General features: G+C 35.9%; 1 protein-coding gene and 1 gene segment (V, D, J or C); one reads left to right on the top strand and one right to left on the bottom strand.

The window, feature by feature from the left end:
• The window catches only part of LOC140613130 (uncharacterized), a 60,617-nt gene that overhangs the window by 4,049 nt on the left and 35,793 nt on the right, over positions 1–20,775 (bottom strand). The gene's annotated exons all lie outside the window — the stretch shown is intronic.
• LOC140613131 (T-cell receptor gamma chain C region 5/10-13-like) overlaps positions 1–20,775 on the top strand; it is a 41,446-nt gene that overhangs the window by 6,959 nt on the left and 13,712 nt on the right. The window contains 1 exon segment of the C gene segment in view: positions 14,860–14,906. Coding sequence covers positions 14,860–14,906 — 47 coding nt within the window.

Below are 20,775 nucleotides of genomic sequence, written 5' to 3'. Positions count from 1 at the left end.
ATGTATGGAAGAGCAGTTTACTTTGTACTATCGTGTCTTCAGATAACAGTCCTCAGGAGACAGAAGTGATATCAGCTTTTCAATATGAGACTTAGAAAAGTAAGTAAAAAGTTTAATGTTAGAATAATGGAAAGAGGTAAACAATTTATGCTGCATTCAAAAGATAGAATACTATAAAACCATTAAAAATGGCCTTTTAAGATCGGTAATAAAAGTGAAAATGTTTGCCTCAGAAACAAAAAAATTATATAAAGTTCATGCCATACATTATATCTCAAATACATAAATGTCTCTCTTGGTGAGAGAAAGAAACTGAAATGAAATATTTAAGTTTTAAGATAGCATATTGCCGGACATGATGGGTTTTCTTCCTTATTCACTTATTGATTTTATACATTTAAAATAAAAGTAAGAACAATAATTTTTACAAAGAAAATATTATTTTAGAAGGTCATTTTTCTTCTTTTTCAATAATAATAAAAATGTAACTTGAAAACTTTAGAAAGATATAATATTGTTATGCACAAAATCTAATTTATTATCTTTTATCAGGTGCATAAACTTTTCCCTCCTTTTTCTAATAATAAATTTATTTTTTATTGGTGTTCAATTTTCCAACATACAGAATAACACCCAGTGCTCATCCCGTCAAGTGCCCCCCTCAGTGGTACAATGGAATATTACTCAGCCACTAGAAATGACAAATACCCACCATTTGCTTCAGTGCGGATGGAACTGGAGAGTATTATGCTGAGTGAAATAAGTCAATCGGAGAAGGACACACATTATATGGTCTCATTCATTTGGGGAATATAAATAATAGTGAAAGGGATTGGAAGGAAAGGGAGTAGAAATGGGTAGGTGCATAAACTTTATGTTTATTCTCAGACTGATAATGTAACTTTGTCAATTTTGAAAAATATTTCTTTCAGCAATTATAGATATAGAAATTGAGTCAAGGAGACATTAAATGCTTCACCCCATATCCAAAGGGGTATGAATCATAGGAGGTGCTGAATTTCATAGGGCATTAATAATAATATTCATGAAAAGTTGGTAAGGCCCTGATAAATTTTCAATATATGAAGTTAACTAAGTGGGTTAAATAGTAAAGGAGGATGTTTAATTATATGTAGTCATGAAAAATACTATTCTCATATGTTATTTAAAGACCTGGAATATTGCTCACAAGAATGATTTGACCAAAAGAGGAGAATATATGTCAGATATGTAAATCTCACTTAAAGACATATATTTACATATAAAATGCCAAGAATCCCAAGTCTAGTTACAAATACATAGAGAAAATTCAAAATCAAAGTAAAAGATAGTTGTCTTGCGTTGTAATTTTTATACCTCATTTAGCTCAGATTTTCTTTAGGATCTACTGGTACTTATATGTGTTCTCATATGTATTGACTCTGTGTTTTTGCATGAGTCACTTCTCTGGGCTACGTTCCTTATTTGTGAAATGAAGATTAAACATAACAGGTATCACATGAGACTGCAGAGAGGAGTAAATAAAATTGTACAATAAAACATTTAGAACTTTGCCTGACAAATAACAAGTCCAAATTTCTCATTAGTTGTCTAGTAATTATAAAGTGAATCATTACATAATACACATAACATTGCTTTGAAAGTGATCCTGCTGGTGACATCATGCTCATGAGACAGTTGCAAGACCAGGATGAATAGAAGTTCATTTCCAGAGACTGCTCTGACCCATGTATCCCCAGCAGTTGTGGTCTAGTTCCTTTTTGGAGGGACCTGGATGATAAATCAAATTTGATTTCTCTGAGTCCTAATCTGCCTGGTGACATCTCAATCTACTTTAAAAAAAACACAAAAAACGCCAGTCCTTATGTACATGGCGCATTCAATAGTGTCAATGAGATATTTCAGGGTCTGATTGTTGTTCTATTGTGCTGTGTGACAGAAGAGTAAGGTCAGGTTTCCCATCTGAGTCCTGAATAACAGCAAATCAGAGACAGTTAGACATACAGGCTGAATCCAGCAGAACTGTCCGCATGTTACTGAGCAGTGTTTCTGTAGTATGGGATTCCTGCATGGGAATGTCTGAGTCCGTATGAAAAACATAATCTGCCTCATACAAGACAGACACATTTACCAGGAGTTTCTTTCCAGATTAAGAATCCTTTTACCCTATGTGCCCAGCAGTCATGGGGCACACAACTGCTCACATCTGTGACAGATAATAAAGAACCCTAGGGAATTGTCTAAGCCACCACTTCTTCTAAGAACCCCGAACCAGTCCCACCCTCCTGCTGTCCTGACAAGTCTTAACAGGCACCTCACTTCTTACCTTATTGCTGGGGAGTCTGCCAGGCAAACTGGATGCCACTTCTGGAAGCAGTCATCTTCTCAACCCTTCGGGCTTGTGAGTTGTCCCCCAGGCACTTCAGTCTACAGAAGAGACTCAAGAAATTTTTTCTTATTGCCTCTTTCCATATCATTTGTTCTTGGGAATTTCTCATCATTGCTTGCAGTTGCCCTTGGGCAGATAAAGATGGAACAACCTGAAATATCATTTTCTAGAGCAAGAGATGAGCATGCCCACGTATCATGCAAGGTTTTCTCTGAGGACATTAACAAAGGAGCTGTTCACTGGGACTGACAGCAGATCAGGGATAGAATATCTAACATTTGTCTCAACAAAGCTTCCTTATGGTCCCTTAAGTGGGAAGAACAACAAGCTTCCACTTCAACCTTGACAATAAATGTGTTAAGGAAACAAGATGAGGCCATATGTTACTGTGCCTACTGGATTGGGACCCACAGTATTAGAGTCGCCAATAAAAGCTGCTCAAAAACCACCTTCAGATGTGGCACACCCACATTCCACTCAATATGGGCAACCACAGAGACTGCACAGCTGGGTGTGCAGCCTGAGGTTCTCCCTCTGCAGTATTTCCTGGGCTTTACAGGAAGACATTGAAGATCTTGTCACACAGTGAGTTCCATGGGATATCAGCAATTATGGTACAAATTAAAGTAGTTTGAATTGATTTCCCACTAAATTAGGCCATCTGGGACCTCTGAAAACATAGAGTGAACGGTTCAAAGAAAATCCATTTGTCTGTTAATGCACTGAGGAAAGAGATTTCTAGTACCTGAATAGTTCAAAATGAAGACAAGAAAGGGAATATGCAGTTTACATGAATATTTCTTATTATTACTCTGTAATTTTATTCATGACCTTTGCAGTTTTTCAGAGGTAGGATGATCAGTCAAACATAAAAATTCCATGCATTGCCATCTTGTTGCCATACTGAAGGAATGTACAGATTATTTTATCCCTAAGTAAATTGTAGCTAATTGGGATAATGGAGAAACCAAGATAGAAATCCTGTAGGTCAAGGCAGTACCTGCCTCCATTTGCAGAGTCAAAATAGAACAAAAGAACACTACTCCACCGGAACAAGACCCTTAGCATATCAGGTGGCTGCAACTTAGTAGATATGCTGCTAAGACCTTGTTCTTCAGGGTTCTGCAAAGAAAACTAAAAAACCTGAATGAGGTTCAGTTGGTTAAAAGAAGGATCATATATGCTCCCTTTATCTGTAAAGAAAAGATGATAAAGGTCTTTCGTGAAGTAATAAAATTAAAAATCATGATTGAGAATAAAATTCTGTAATTAGTACCTGGATAGTCACCAATTTTCAACAAATAGTGAGACACACAAGTAATGTGTGAAATTATGAAACTTCTCCCCTCACCTCCTTAGAGTCAACTCTCAAATGTTGAGGTAAGTTCTTTATTTCAGAAAAACTCAATACTTTTGGTAACTCGATATCTGACCACATAATCACCATGCATACAGTTTAACTCTGGTTCCTGAGATCATGACAACACCCTCATTCTGTTTCTCATTCTAAGAATCACATGGTGCTATCAAGTGCAGTGGTTCTATGAAAGCAGAATGAATTCTTGCCACAGGCAAGTCAGAACCTTCTCATTGGGCAAATGAAGGTTCATGTGTCCCACACCCTGTCCATCCTGATTCTTATGTGGGGTGGGTCCCAACAGGAGCAAACCTTAGGGCCTGGATCTCAACAGGGCCTCACCTGTCCCCTAATACATCTACAGACACAAAGATAGGAAGATCCCTGAATGAAATATGGAATCAGAGAACAATGAATCCTCTAAGAAAGAAGTGAATGAAAAGAAGGATTTAAACTTCTCACAGTATTTTACACAGATTATTTTATTTAATCCTTAAAAAGCAATGCAGAATGGATTGAATTGGCCACATGGAGAGATGGAGCCACCCTGACTTTTCAACACATGACAGCCATGAAACACTACAGTGATGAGCAGTATGGAAAGGGTTACATTATCTGTGTGGCTTAGAAGTGAAAGGATACTATGTAGCCATTAAAACCTCTTTTGGAAGAATTATATATAAAATTCATAAATTTAGTGACAGCCAGAGAAAATTTCTTCAGATTTGGGCCTTGGTGGGCACTTCTAAGATGTGAATATTAAACTCTGATGGCCAGAACATGTCTCCCCAAGAGAGGGCTTGATCAAGATGTAGGTCCAACAGTGGAATCAGTATTTTTAGCACACCTGTATCCAAGAATTTTTGGTTTTACATTTATTAATGAGATTACTTATATAACAATGTAAACATAACATTATATATATATATATATGACACTCAAATGATAACATATTTGTATTTTCCCATCTAATATTATAACTACTTTGTAACTCCCTGAAAAAAAAGAAAAAGCTACAATCAACCTTAATGTTGAGAGTAGTTACCATAGAACAGGGGGTCTGCAAATTCTGTCCATGCCAGGCAAGCCCCAGTTTTATAAATAAAGTTTTATTGAAACACAGCCTTGACCATATACTTACAAATTGCTTGTAGCTGGTTTGCATTTCAAAGAAGTGCTAAGTAGTTGTATCAGACACACACAAAGCCCAAAATGTTGACCATTTGGCCCTCTAAAGAACATGTTTGACAATTAATGCCTTAGCATGATATACTGTGACTGATAGTTATTTTCATTTTATGTTTACCTATTTCTCAGTGTGTTGTCAATGGTCCTTTATTACATATCAATCCTCTCCATACTAACTGTCTTACTCTGAATAAATTACTTAACATTCTTTGATTCATTTTCCTCATTTGAAAAATGAAAAATACAATTTTATTTACCTTAAAGGACTGTTGAGAGGAGGAACTTAAATAATACATATAAAATTCTTACAAGGGCTTGGAGTCTCCTGCTCACTATATTGAGGCTTCGTATTGCTTATATGGGTTATTATGTCATATTTGAACATAATATGACAAAATGTGAAACAAAACTCAGAACTTATTCTTTTCTTTGTTTATTTTAAATAATAGAAATACGTGAAAATGGAAAACTTATCCTTTCACACATTTTTAGTAGAATACCTGTTGACAATCCTGGAATGTAGCCATGCATATTATTTCCTAACTGTCTATGACTGGTTTTGTGCTACAATGGCTGATGTGAGGATTCACAACAGAGACATTAGGGCCCAAAGCCTAAATATTTATTATCTGACCCTACAGAAAAAAATTGGACAGCCTGTCCTATGCAAAATAGTTAGAGAATGAGTTTGCATTTATAGCTAAAATTCAAGATGTAATAAGAGAAATTATTGATAAAGTTTACTCTGTGAAAATGAAAACGAAATTTGCATGGCAAAAGCAGCATAAATTAAATGACACATGGCAAACCATGAGGAAATATTTACAACCTGCTTAGCACATAATGGTCAACTATGCCTAATATAAAAATACATTTAAAAAATGGATGTAGGGGATCCCTGGGTGGCTCAGTGGTTTGGCACCTGCCTTCAGCCAAGGGCGTGATCCTGGAGTCCCAGGATCGAGTCCCATGTCGGGCTCCCTGCATGGAGCCTGCTTCTCCCTCTGCCTGTGTTTCTGCCTCTGTCTCCCTCTCTCTGTCTCTCATGAATAAATAAATAAAATCTTTAAAAAATAGAAGTAAAACATTTCAATTATCCTATAGGAAAATGGCAAAAAACATCAAATTCAATTCATGAAAAACATACAAATAGCTATTAAATTTATACAAGTTGATGAACTTCACTTATAATAACATAAATTTCTATTAAAACTGCTGAGGTACCATTCTCACTCCTAAGCCTGGCAAGAATATAAGTTTGATAATACTCTCTGTTGGCAATGCTGTGAAAGAAAACAGGCACTCATATATTTCTGGTTAGTATGCAAAACACAACCATTTCATGGGGGGATTTGGAAATATCTAATGAAAGTTCATATGCATTTACTTATCAAGCTAGCAAAAACACTTTCAGAAATTTACTCTGAAGGCATAATTTCAACACTTTGAAAGTATATATGTGCAAAGGTATTCATTGGGTAACAGCAAAATGTGAAATTACATAAATGTCCAGACATAGGAGATGGGTTTAATAAATGATGGCACTTGACACAATGGAGGACTATCCACTATAAAATAGATATGAGATACAAAATCAACTGTAAATTATATATCAACCAAACACAATTGGAAATTAAATTGTAAAAATAGTACTATTTACAATAGCAACAACAGCAATATCAAAAACAAATAGCATACTTCATGAAAAATTTATCCAGTAATATGAAGAATTTGTATGCCGAAAACAATACAACTTTAATGACAGAAGCTGAAGAAGAACTAAATAAATGGAGAGGTATACCATGTTCATAGATGGAAGATTCCATATATTTAAGATGTCAAAAGTTCCTCAAAAGGGTAAGTAGATTCAATGTAATCCCAGGAAGACTTTTCATAGAAATCAGTAAACTGTTGCAAAATTCATAGGGGAAGGAACAGGACATACCACTGACAAACCAGTTTGAAAAGAGTATTAACACTTACTGTTAAGCCTTTATGATCACGACAGTGGAATATTGGTGAATTTATGGATGCATAGATAACAGGTAAAGAATTAAAAAGTAGGAAAACACAGAAGTGGCTAACTAATTTCTAACATGGTGCCAAAGAAATCCAGTGAACAGAGAATAGACTTTTCAACAAAAGGTATTGGAACTATTGTTCCTGTATGTGAAAAACAAAACAATACCAGAACAACACTATCGATACCAAACACCATATACATAAACTAATTAAGAACATTTTCTAAGTTATAAATATATAATTAAAAAAATAAAACTCCCAGATGAAAATACAAATCTATATCACCTTTGGTTAGACATAGAGTACTCGTATAGGACACCAAAAGCAAGATCTTAAATATTTGATAAAATGCACTTTCTCAAAATTAGCATTTCTGCTAAGACTAAAAAAAAAAAAGAAAAATGGAAAATGGAAGGAAGATGGAAGGAAAAGTCACAGGTTAGAAGAAAATATTTCCAAAAGGCAAAGTAGGGAAAAGACTGGTGTTTAGAGTATTGAGAGAAATATTATAACTCAATAATAGGAAAGAAAATTAACAAGGCAGGAAACCACAACTGTTGGAGAGGATGCAGATAAAAGGGAACCCTCTTACACTGTTGGTGGGAATGTGAACTGGTGCAGCCACTCTGGAAAACTGTGTGGAGGTTCCTCAAAGAGTTAAAAATAGACCTGCCCTACAACTCAGCAATTGCACTGTTGGGGATTTACCCCAAAGATACAGATGCAATGAAATGCCGGGACACCTGCACCCCGATGTTTCTAGCAGCAATGTCCACAATAGCCAAACTGTGGAAGGAGCCTCGGTGTCCATCGAAAGATGAATGGATAAAGAAGATGTGGTTTATGTATACAATGGAATATTACTCAGCTATTAGAAATGACAAATACCCACCACTTTCTTCAACGTGGATAGAACTGGAGGGTATTATGCTGAGTGAAATGAGTCAATCGGAGAAGGACAAACATTATATGGTCTCATTCATTTGGGGAATACAGATAATAGTGAAAGGGAATAGAAGGAAAGTGAGAAGAAATGGGTAGGAAATATCAGAAAGGGAGACAGAACATGGAAGACTCCTAACTCTGGGAAACGAACTAGGGGTGGTGGAAGGGGAGGAGGTCGGGGGGGTGGGGGTGAATGGGTGACGGGCATTGAGGGGGGCACTTGATGGGATGAGCACTGGGTGTTATTCTGTATGTTGGCAAATTGAACACCAATATAAAATAAATTTATTATTAAAAAAAGAAAAGAAACCTAATTAAAAATGGGAAAGACAAATAGTAGAATTTAGGCAGCAGTTACCTGAAATTTACTACCCTTCTGTTTTTTGTAGGATTTTAATATAAGGAAAATATAAAAACAAACAAACAAAAAAGGAAGAGGACCTGCATGTCCTCTTTTATAGAGGTGGAGAGATGGAGAGAGCTGGAAATGGCACTGCTGCCATTTTACAATAGTATCCCAAAGAGCAGGAATGAAACGTAATACTTTGAGTCCATCAGAGAACTCAAGTTGTAGGGTGTGTGATTGTACAAAAACTGGAGGCAGACAAGCACGTGTAGGGGAAAAACAGGAGGTGAGCATTTGCTCACCTTGCACAGACCTTGTCAAACACATTCATCTGGTCACAGATGAAAGTTGAATTTGTTAACTAAATAATAAGAGCTCAGTTGACTAGTGGGAGAGTGAGAACCCTTGGGACCATATCAATCATATTTCCTAGCACCTTTTAATCATCTTCTCCATGAGCCCCACAAAATTCTTGCAGTTAAAATAAGGAACAATCAAGAGGGAGCTTCCCCCTTGGTACTGCAGAAGAACAACACCTACCACTAAAATCCACCCAGACCTCATCTACCCCATTGCTACTGTAAGAAAAAGTGACTTCATTGCAAGGAAAGGTGGTGGTGGAATCTCACTGCAGCTGAGGGAAGGCAAAGGTGGGGACCACTGAGATTTTGCAAGGAACATCTCCCCTATGTCCAAAAGTAACAAGGTTTCCCTCTGCAGAAGGATGGGCATGAAAACCATGGCCCGGAGTAGGTGGGAGAGGGAGACAAGTATTGAACATATTCCACCTCTGAAAAGGGGGCAGGAATACTTGTGAAGGCCACATCCTTAGGACATATTTTCATTATATCTGCTTAAAATAGAGACGTAATTAATATATCAGACAATGTCTCTTTCCCTGGCCTTTCACCATCACACCAGCAAACCCTGAATAAAATAATAGGGGATAATAGTTAAAGAGCTTCAAGAGGCAGACTTCCTCTGGGGAGCAGAAAAAAGAGAAGACTCAATGACAACTAAGGAGACAAAGACAAAGTAGAACTAGAGCATTAAATTTCAACCCTGATAACATTGCAACAACAAACTTCTAATCCAGTCTAACTCCTGACTACTTAATCCAAGCCCAAGTGACCCAAGGTCACTTTCTCTTCTATCCTTATCTCTCTGGGGACTAGGCTGGCTTTGGAAGTGTGAATTTTCTCTAACTCTCCACCAATAGAAGCTTCCTGGGAAGCAATTCATACCAGTGTGTGCAATGAGGTGCTGACTTTCAGTGAATGAATGAATGATGGAAACTACAAGGCCTTTGGAGTGATATAAACCTAGGTTTGAATATCTGCTCAGCCACTTAACTGGCACCACAATCCAGGAAAGTCAGTAAATCTCATAGGGTTTCTGGGGACTACAGAAGGTTCTATACAGGACAGTTCTATCTAGCACAGGGTCAACACATCACTGTGTCCTTTCCCATAACTACTAAAATGCTTGACTGAGCCATCTCAGCTAACACAGGAGCTCAGGGACTCTTGGAAAGTCACATCTTACATTGTTCTCCAAATGACAGTAAGGTTAGCATTATTTTGCAAACCTAAGAATCATGAACTGGAAGAGTCCAGGGTAATAAAACAAAGGATTCTTTTTCTTCAAGAGATTTCTTCATTCACAGCAGAGTATAGTAATGTCAGAGCATCTAAATAAAAAAGTACAGTAATTGTTAACATCCCCCCAAATTTGTGAACTTTCTTCGAACTATTGATATATAAAATGTATATCTATTTCTGCATAAAATTGTGGGATTATTTTCTCATTGTTATTATATACTATAATAAGTCTTTTCTTCCAATTTTCATGATAGCCTTATAGCTCCCTACTCTCTTGCCAAATATGGTGAAAAGTCTGTATCTCAGAGAGAAAAAGAATTTAAGGATAGGCGTGTTTGAAGCAAAACATAAAGGAAAACTGTAAAGGTGTTGCCCCCCAAAGGAAGATAAATAACATTGAATTATTATAACATGGTTGTTTGGTGCGATCTTTCAGGATCTGATGGTTTTTTTTTTTATAGCAGGAACATAATAAAAATAACATGGACACTCTTTCCATAGTTCTAACGCAAATCTTCCTCACCTGTCTTTGCCTCTGAAAAACAAGGACCATCATTACCTCCTGAGTCATTTTTTTTCCTTTTTAAAAAGATTTTATTTATTTATTCATGAGAGACACAGAGAGAGGCAGAGACGTAGGTAGAGGAAGAAGCAGGCTCCCTGCATGGACCCTGATATGGGACTCCTATCCCAGGACTCCAGGACCACAAATTGAGCTGAAGGCAGATGCTCAACCACTGAGCCACTCACGTGCCCCACCTCCCCAGTCCTGATTCAAAGCCCCTCTGGAGAAAATTCTGACTAGCCAGAAGCAATGCCAATCCCATGGATGTACAATTATCTTTCACTTGAGTTTGTTGGTTGTCTATACCCCTTTCTTCTCTGTTCACTGTTTTAATGCCCACTGTCAACTTGTTCAAGTTTCTCTGAATTCTCTCCTTTGGCTTCCAAATAAAGATAGCAAACTGAGATTCTCTAAGGATCAAGTCTCCTTCACCAGAACAGCAGACAGAAGCTTGCATATAGGTTGCAAGCTCTCAAGGGTTTCCCTGGAGATGGCCATTGTGCAGTGATATCAACAAAAAGGAAGAGAGACTTTGAAATAAATCCTGAATGGCTCATCCAAGATAACAAGCAATACTAGCCCAATTCTTGCTTGAACACAGAGTAAGAAAGACAACGGAGTCTTTTACATCATAATCCTCAATGTCATCAAGTTTGATGAAGCCACCTGCTATTATCTAGAATCATTAGCTGTTGGATCAGGAAGGGCCCTTTGAACATAGCCCAATGCCCACTCAGCAAATGGAGATGTAAGGGGCCAGGGATTCAAATGCCTTGTCCAAAGTTAGTTATCCACAGAGGCAGGGCTTTACATTTCCCAAGTTCACAGAATAGCTTCCAAGAGGCTTCTTGTTTCAACATATCATAGAACTGGGTTTGTTTTCTATTTTCAGTTTTAATAAGGAATCTATTTTTCTATGGGTGTTAGACTTCTACAAAATTCTTTTCATTCCAGGAAAATATTGTCATCAAGGAAGTTATTTTTCATTTTTGCTTGTCCTGCTATAGATTAGTGTTTCCAAATGGTGAAAGTGTCTTGGTGAAAATGGAAAACATTGTTCATGTTTCTCAAGTATATTTCTGTTGGCATGTTTGCTTTGTCAGTTATGAAGCATATCCTCTTTCGGAAATGCAATCCCGCATTGCTGACATAGCAGGCCTGGTGTTTGTAAGAACAGAGGGCTTTTCCTTTGATGCATCTCTGAGCAGCTTCATGCACTTGAACACCTGCAAATCAAAATATCTTAATTCTCTGAACACTGTTCCCAGTAATTAAAACAAGTTGTTGGTTGACCACTTGGTCCCTATTTCTTCTTTCTCTTTCTTTCCTTCTATTTCTTTCTTCTCTTTCTTTTTTTCTTTCTCTATCTATATATATCTTTCTCTCTTTCTTTTTATTTGCTCCCATTGCCTCCATTTTTGATCAGCATTTTTCTGTGTTTACTGACTCCATAAAAACAGACATTTGGGTCAATTAATCTGAGGAAAACTTAGAATATATCAGATGTCACGAAGCCTATATTCAAGACTTTTAATGAATTCAAAGATCAATTGCCAATGCAAGATTTCTACCTACTGGCCATGCAGTGAAGATCAGGAGAAGGTAGACATTTTTGTAGAAGCTCAAATCAGTGTGGTAACATCTGACCAGGTTGGATCAAGAAATTTACAGAAGTTAACAGGTTTATAGTAACTCCTCATGGTGAGTAACTTTGCTCTTTTTTTATTTTGTGAGTGAAAAACTGAGAGATGCTTTTTAGAAAAAAACAATGTAGGATCACCTCAGCATACGGACAACAATTATGCAGGAACTGGTCTCTATATATGGATACAAAACTACTTCGTAAACAAGGTTTTTAATTCCCTGCTTCCAAGCAGATTGAAATTCTACTTTTAGAAAATATACACACAAAGGTGTAAATGCAGCCTTGAAATTAAAATCTTTCTAGGACTGTATGAACTATTTGTGTAAGCTCTTGGTTCAAGTTGGTTATCTTGTAGATGGTCTTTTAAGTGAGAAATACTTTTTTTTTTAATATTTTTTTTTCAATTTTTATTTATTTATGATAGTCACAGAGAGAGAGAGAGAGAGAGGCAGAGACACAGGCAGAGGGAGAAGCAGGCTCCATGCACCAGGAGCCCGACGTGGGATTCGATCCCGGGTCTCCAGGATCGCGCCCTGGGCCAAAGGCAGGCGCCAAACCGCTGCGCCACCCAGGGATCCCTAAGTGAGAAATACTTTGATGAAGTGTTCCTTTTTTTTGGCAAATAGTGCTCCTTTCTCTAATAATCTGCAAAACATGTATGATTGCTTTTGATCTCATCTTTAAGAGCAGTGCAAAAAAATTCTTCAGTGGATGACTATAGAGCAGTGGATGGCTATAGAACATAAGTCACCATATTCTTACGACTCTAGCTTCTTAGTAGGTTGGCTGAGATCAGTCAAAATTTGTACTCTTTTGAGTCTCGTGCTACTATCTAGAGATGATAGAGTTTAATGGAATTTGTGAGCTCATTAAACCATTTCAGACCCAGAATCCATGAAAAGAGTCTGTCTTTTCATGGATTCTGGTAAACATCCTCATTTGTTCATTTATTGTCTCAGTAAACAGTTATTGAAGACAGTTTCTATCCTGGATGCTAGAGATAACTAACTGGGGGCACAAGACACAGTCCCAACACTCATAAGCTTGTAGCCTTGTGGATAAATATTCTAGATTGTGGCTTGATTGAGCCCCATGTTTTTTGGCCTGTGGCCAGAGACACAGAATGTGGGACTCATGAGCTCTTTTGCTTTCTTAAGGTATATAATAAATAATTATTGCCTATAAAATATATATATTAGTTTTGTGGAAAATTTGATAAAGGGGCCTCACACCATCCCATTAAAGACAATGATACTATAGTTAATATTTATTGAAAGTCAGATACCTGTTTCTGTCCTTATTCTCAATCCTTAAGAGTGCTGTACAGGAAAATGTTATCCCAATTTCACCGATGGGTAAACTGAGGCTTAGAGAGTTCAGTGATTTGCCTAAATTCACATGGCTAGTTACTATGGCAAAGATTGGGACCCAATAGATACTGGTTTGTTTCAAAGGGCATAGTGTACACCATTATATGCTTTTGGAAGCTTTCAGCCATCTTTTTATTCAGAACATATACTTTTTTGTAGTCTGACCTTTTAAATATCCTATGTAGTTGAATGTTTAACTAGTAATAGCTCATAATTGGTATTACTCCTCATGCAAAAACAATGCTTCTGCTTTTAATCATGGCACTAAAACTTCCTCTTTTGCCTCAAGATATCATTTAAATCCTGTTGAATTGTGTTTGTTAAATTCTCATAATTTAGGGCATTTCTTTTTTTTTTAATTTTTTATTGGTGTTCAATTTACTAACATACAGAATAACCCCCAGTGCCCGTCACCCATTCACTCCCACCCCCCGCCCTCCTCCCCTTCCACCACCCCTAGTTCGTTTCCCAGAGTTAGCAGTCTTTACGTTCTGTCTCCCTTTCTGATATTTCCCACACATTTCTTCTCAATTTAGGGCATTTCTATTAAAGGTCCAGTCCTTTTGATACCATTTCATTCAATCTTTCAGTATTGGCATCAAAATGCTGGAAATACCAAAGCTTGCAGAGAATGGAAGAGGTTGTACTACATGCAGGACTCAGCTGCACAACTCAGAGCAGCCTTCCCACTCTTGCTGGGCAGCTGCAGAAAGGCCAAAGCAAATAGAATCCTCTGATGAGCAGCACAGAATTTTAAATCAATGCCCTGGAACTTGTTAGGGTAATTTCAAGTTCAAAGGAACAGTCTTTCAGGAATAAATATGTTAAGAGATCATCCTTAATATTTCACACTCCCTAACAACTCATCTGGCCACCTATCATTGGGGACTAAATTCTGGAAAGTATTTACTTTATAATCTAACTAGATATACACCCTCAGTGTGTTAGAAAACATTTTAAAAACCTAAAAAAATAATGAAAATTCATGTATTAAATATTAAAATACACTATTTCTATTTTTGTTACTCTCTCAAAATCATAGAAGTAGTAATTGTAAATTACACTCTAGGAAAGAACCAATATAATAAATGAAAACCTTTTAAGGTTTTTTAACCTTTTTTTTAAAAAATCTTTTAAGATTCTGAAGTTTCAGGAAAATGCCAAAAAAAAGGTAAAAATCATCCTCTCCAATGCTTGTGAGTGAGATGGAAACGACCGACCTAAACTTCTCAAGCAGAGAAGGGTCAGTTCATCTATTATTGACTACATTTATATCTAATGTGATTTTGCTTGACACTTGTCTTTGTTTAATGCTAGCAAGGCCTATTTATATACATTTATATAAATATTGAAAAAAATATGGGCACAATTTTAAAAGAGGTACAAAAGGAGATTTTTGTAAAAGCTTTTTAGACAGTGTTACTGGAATAGTTGGAGCAACAAAGTGTTTGGTCCTGGCACAATTCTCAGGGTTACAGGTAAAGTGTTTTTAAATTCTTCAGTACAAGGTAGGGAGGGGAGGCAGGTGATGCAGGAGGAGCAGGCTAGGTGCTGGTGCTGGCTCTGAAGTGCAGGATTTGGTCCCAGTTTGGGCATAATTAGCAGTGAAATGCTTGGAGAGGTGGTTGACTCTGCCCCAGTCCTAGGGGTAGTTCGGACTGAGCTAAAATAGAGAGTATTACAAGGACTTAACTCTCTACAGCACTGGGATCCCCTAAGGGGTATAAATGTTAGGACCTTTTTTTTTTTTTAATGTTAGGACCTTTAGGGATTTCTGTGTTGAAAGATTTGTAAAGAAATTTGTGTATCTTATTTATTTGATTCCATAATAACCATTGAAAAGAATGAACCAAAACTTGATAAACTTCCCATTTTGTTGAAGGTTATTCATATCAGGTATTGATATATTTAACTGCACAAACATCTCCAAGAGTGTCATAAGCTGAGTTTATTTTCTCTATATTCAGTCTAATAAATTTGTCCATCTTCATTAGCCTTAGAGATAAATTTTTCCTGGGTGAGGGACAATATCTCACAGGAATGTATCTCCCCTATAGGATTTGGTCAAATAAATGTTTTTAAAGAATTTTCACAAGGCTGATGAAACACTGGAAAAGTGGAAGAAATGACATATTTTGGTGTCTTTAGTGGTTGTGATCATAGGCACACATGCATTCATAATTGAAAAGCAATATTCCAGTCACCTTTTTTCCAACTGACTGCAACGTAAATTCTAACAATATAATTAATAAAGGTGATAGATAAAACTTACAAGGCTGAAAAAAAAATTTTTAGGAGAGTGTGGTGTAGATAAAAATGTGGACTATGACTCTGGATCTATCACTTTCTGTATAATCACCATTCAGCAAATAAATTTTGGTTCACTGATTATTACTTTCTTAAAAACATAAAAAATAATACATGCCCATTAGAGAAAAATTGGAAAAGAGAAAAAAATAAAGTGTAAAATTTATAATGACACTTATTCTGTTAACATTTGCTATATTTCCATCCATTCATTTTGTCAATGCAACAACCATTTCAAGTGGATGTTGTGGAGATAAATGAAATTAAATATGGAAAAAGCTGCTGCATTGGTTGGGACTGGTCATTCACTGAAAAAGTCAGTTCTACAAATTCCAATTATCATCCAGTGTTAGAGTACAGAAAAATATATTATGATCTAGTCTACAGGTCACTTCAGAACAATTGATAAGTACTTGCAGAATAATTGCAATTTCTAAGAATCATTGTTACATGTTTCTAAAAATGAGTAGAATGCAGTAAGCATTACTATATATATTCTTAGCCTCAACATAAGTTGATCTCTCACTTTTCAGTGGAAATGTATGAAAGTAAACAAGGGAAAATTTTTATAATTGAATATATAAAATTACACTAATATACATATCAGGTCAAATATTCACCTTCTTAAAAAAGTTTTATTTTTCATTTATTTGAAGGATTTGAGAGAGAGAGTGAGTTCATGCATGAACTGGGGGGAGGGACAGAGGGAGAAGCAGACTTTCCACAGAGCAGGAAGCCCAATGCACTGGGCACCATCTCAGGACCCTGGGATCATGAGCTGTGAAAGGCAGATTCTTAACCAACTGAGCCACCCAGTTATCCTTCAAATACTCACTTTTAATATTTTATATTTTCATTGGATTATATCTATAAAATATTATATTTTTATAAATATCACTGAGATATAGTTTGCCTTCATATTTCATTAAAAATGTTAGTCAGACTCTTCACATGCATCTAAAATGTATATTTAGAGCAAATTTCTGAGTCATCATAGGGTCTGAGTGTTTGGTGATACATTTATGATGATGTCACTAGATGTTCTATTGGAAGAGACAGATATCCACTTACAAAATAAAAGCATTTTTTCATTTATTCTATCATACTGTATATGTACAATGTAACTGTAAAGTATAGAGACTTTAGTCCCAAGTAATATTTATCATCCCAATTAAAGTTCTTTATTGTTTTACCAGCATTATCTCTAAACGAGCTTCAAATGAGTTTATTTCAGGTTGATATCTTACCCAAGTGTCATACGTGTCAAAGTAGAGTATTAGAAGAACCTCTTTTAAAATGAGAATTTGCTCAAACTAAAACAGAAGGCACCCTCTGTTTTATGAGGCATAACGTTGGGAATAAAAGCCTCACCTATGCTCTGACATTTCAGCATGTTTCAATCCTGAATGTTTTCCATCTACATAGCAGAGCAGGATTTGCAAATATCTTCTGCCACTTTTCATGTCACCTTCAAAGGAGACCTCACTGAACTATCAAGCTCTGAGACAGAAAAAGAAACAAGCTCTAATGCACAACCTATTTCTAATCTATTTATACCTCCAATTTCCAAAATCTACTTGAGAAGACCTAAAATAAAATACACAAGTACAGTTACGCCTGGAGATACAAACAGAAGACCAAAAGCACTAAGGAAAGTAGAAGAAAAAAAGGCCCGTGGTTATCCGGCTAGAAACATGAGGTAGAACGTTCAAAGATAGGAGAAAAACGTTTTGCAGTACAACCTTTTAATAACTGCTAAAATGAAGCACACCAAGTTTTCAAATATGTTTTGTTTTTCCCACCATAATATGAGAAAAAGACTTCAAAGCATGAGTCCTTTAGGAGGACTGTGAAGTGACACAGTGGGCATTGCCTTCCACATCCAATTTGTAAAATGGATGAAAAGGTCTTTAAATAAATGCATTTCATGCTATTACTGCGTCATCACTATGGGCATCATGACATTTAATGTCACTTACAGATGGTGACCTTCAGCAGACCTGGTCAGGCAGGTAGCAGCCTAGTGATGTAATGTGACAATAGAGAGGCTTGGAGGACCAGGCAACCAGCCATTGATCTCGTTATTCCAGAAGTTATGTAGAAGTTTGAAGCCAAACTTTGGACATGATCTGGACAAAAGTCAGTTTGAGGTAGAAATTTCTGATGAGAGATTGAAATGCTCATAGATTGTGATGTTGGTGGGAAAATATGCCATTTGCTTTTGAAACACAGGTGAAGCAGTTCCATGAACTTACCCCATTATTACTAGGCTTTACTATGTTCCTTTTGATTTCCCTAACACTGGAAAGGCATTGGATAAAATAAGACAAGTGACTTACTAATGAATGCTGTGTGAAAGGCACATTTTCTGTGACGAGTGTTCAGAGAATTTCAGACATAGTAGAGCAATGTGAGGTGCAAATGAAGGAATGAATCTTGATGCTCCATTGACATAGGTCCAATTGCTATCCCCAAATATTGCATTCCCGTTAGTAAAGGAAGATTTGGTCCCAGGAGATTAAAATGTTTTGGAGGACACAATCATCACAATTAAATTTCTAATACTAATGGTAATGTTAATTAAATCTCTCATTTTCATAGCATGTTTAGATGTAGACATCTTAGGAGATATTTTATTTTATTTTATTTTATTTTTAATTTTTTTAGGAGATATTTTAATATCAATCCTTCCAGTAAAGGTCATCATAGACAGCAGTGTGCAAATATGTAATAGGGTCTGACTTTGTGTCCATGTAGACTTGATTAAAGTGCTCAAGCACGACATATGTAGTTGTCTTGAAAGTTTTGTCCCAAGAATGAAGTTGCTCATGACATAAATTGTGTGAATTGACTCATTTCCTTTTCTGATGGTGAGAGGATGTTTTCAGAGAGCCTGGGTTTTGGAGTCAGGCTACCTAGACCTCTGACTCCACCACTTGCTGCTGATGTGAACTTGGGTGATTATCTTCTGGCCTCAGTTTCATAATCCACAAGATGGGATAACAGGATGTATGAGCAGGGGTCATATGAAAATTAAATGAGAGGTTGTAAGGTACTTGGCATGTGTGTAAAGCACAATAGATACAGCATAGATCTTACCTCATTTCAATCCTAAAGCGAGGATTGTATCCAGATTGGTTATCCAGATTGGTTAGTAGCCAATCACATTGACAGAGCAGAAATTCTCCAGAGGATTCAGCTTTACTTCTAACCACTCCAGTGAAAAGTTATCTGACTTTCCATTGATATACAAAACACTTAAATTTAGAGGTATTTCTGTAATGGACTTTTCCCATACTTGGCACAAGAATCAAATTTAAATGTGTTGTTGTATGTACTTATATTTTAACTTTTTATCTAACATGATATTATGTTTAACACCAACAAGCTTGGCCTTCATACTTGTATTTAGTAGAAAAATAATTTAAAATTTAAATTTTATTTAGAAAAATTAGGACATATTCGCTTTGGCAGCACATATACTAAAATTGGAATGATAGAAGATAGCATGGACTCTCAAATAAATAAATAAATAAATAAGAAAATACATAGGAATATAGTTAGTGATACTTAGTACCTTTAAATATACTTAGAAATGGAATTAATTTGGAGTTCATATTTACACATGAAATAGCTTTATATATTTAATAAGATAAAAATTAGAAGAATAAAATAGAGGAATTTTGAATCAATATTAGTATGCCAGTTTGAAATACCATGATTAATTAAAATCTGGATGCAATTAATTAATTTATATAGCATTCTTACTGCCTCATATTCATCAAATATATACCACTAAGTCAATTTATGTGAAAATGTTTTGATTATGAATATATATAAATATATTGAAAACATTTATTTATTTCGAAACCTGGTTTGCATTTTATACATCAATGAAATGATTGTGGCCATAGAAAGCACTCTTAATAAGTTTAATAAGGAATGTTGAGTGGCACCTGGGTAGCTCATTCTGTTAAATATCCAGTTATGATCTCAGGGTTGTGGAATTGAGCCCTGAGCCTGGTGTTGGGCTCCAAGCTGAGTGTGGAGTCTGCTCCTGATTCTCTCTCTCCCTCTCACTCATCCTCTCTCTCTCTCTCTCAAAGAAATATATAGAATCTTTTAAAATAAGATTGCTGAAAGAAAACCCATGTAATATAATTACATAAAATGTAAACACTAACTATATATAATCAAGAATACTATTTAATGCTCAGTTAACTATCATGTTGAGAAAGTTACCTTCTATCCTGAAAAGAATGAAACTTTAGGAATCTAGCAAGAAAAGGTGACAGAGGCTAAGCACAATGTCTTAACTTTCCAGAAATTTTCCAAGTTCATCATTTGAATTTCAAGTTCTTTACTATGATGAATCAGAAGTATTCCTATGAAAAACCAACTTTTAAAAATGAAAGCTAGATTCTTTAATGTGTTCATTAAAGGCAAAAGTTATGTGAATACCATGTACTTTGAGAAATAAATTTTGCTTTATAAAACATGCTTTTTAAATTAAAAAAAAGTGTATGGTTGAGGAACTATACAGTGTCTTACTACTGTCTTAATCAGTAACATACTATTTGCACTACAGGCAAGATGTACAAAATTAAAGTAAGCACATTATGGACCAATATCTATTTATAGTGGGAGTAAAAAAACCATAATTGTTTGCTTATCAATTTAGTATAAAAGGAGCTTTGGAGACAGGCAAAATTTCTGAAGAATTTTTTATCCTTTCTTCTCAAAGGAAGAATTCAGTTCTTAGGATGTTACCCATGAAATTCTAACTCCATACTAGTTGAAAGAGAAAATCAGTAAAGCACTTGCGTTTCAGTGGGAACTCAAATTGGAATGGGTCCTACCATTTATGATAGATTCATTAGTATACCTGAGGAATATTCTAGACTTCAAGCGACATGCCCTTGAAAACCACGATGTTTCACTATATAATTTGATATTATGTCTGCAAGAAACTCTAACCATAACTGGTAACAATGGTTACCATAGCTGGTAACCATTCTATATAAATTTATTTAGCAGGTG

Source organism: Canis lupus, chromosome 21, assembly GCF_048164855.1.
Source record: "Canis lupus baileyi chromosome 21, mCanLup2.hap1, whole genome shotgun sequence".
In the NCBI taxonomy this organism is placed as follows: Eukaryota; Metazoa; Chordata; class Mammalia; order Carnivora; family Canidae; genus Canis; species Canis lupus.
Note: the sequence above shows the minus strand (reverse complement) of the source record. Positions and strands in the feature narration are given on the sequence as shown.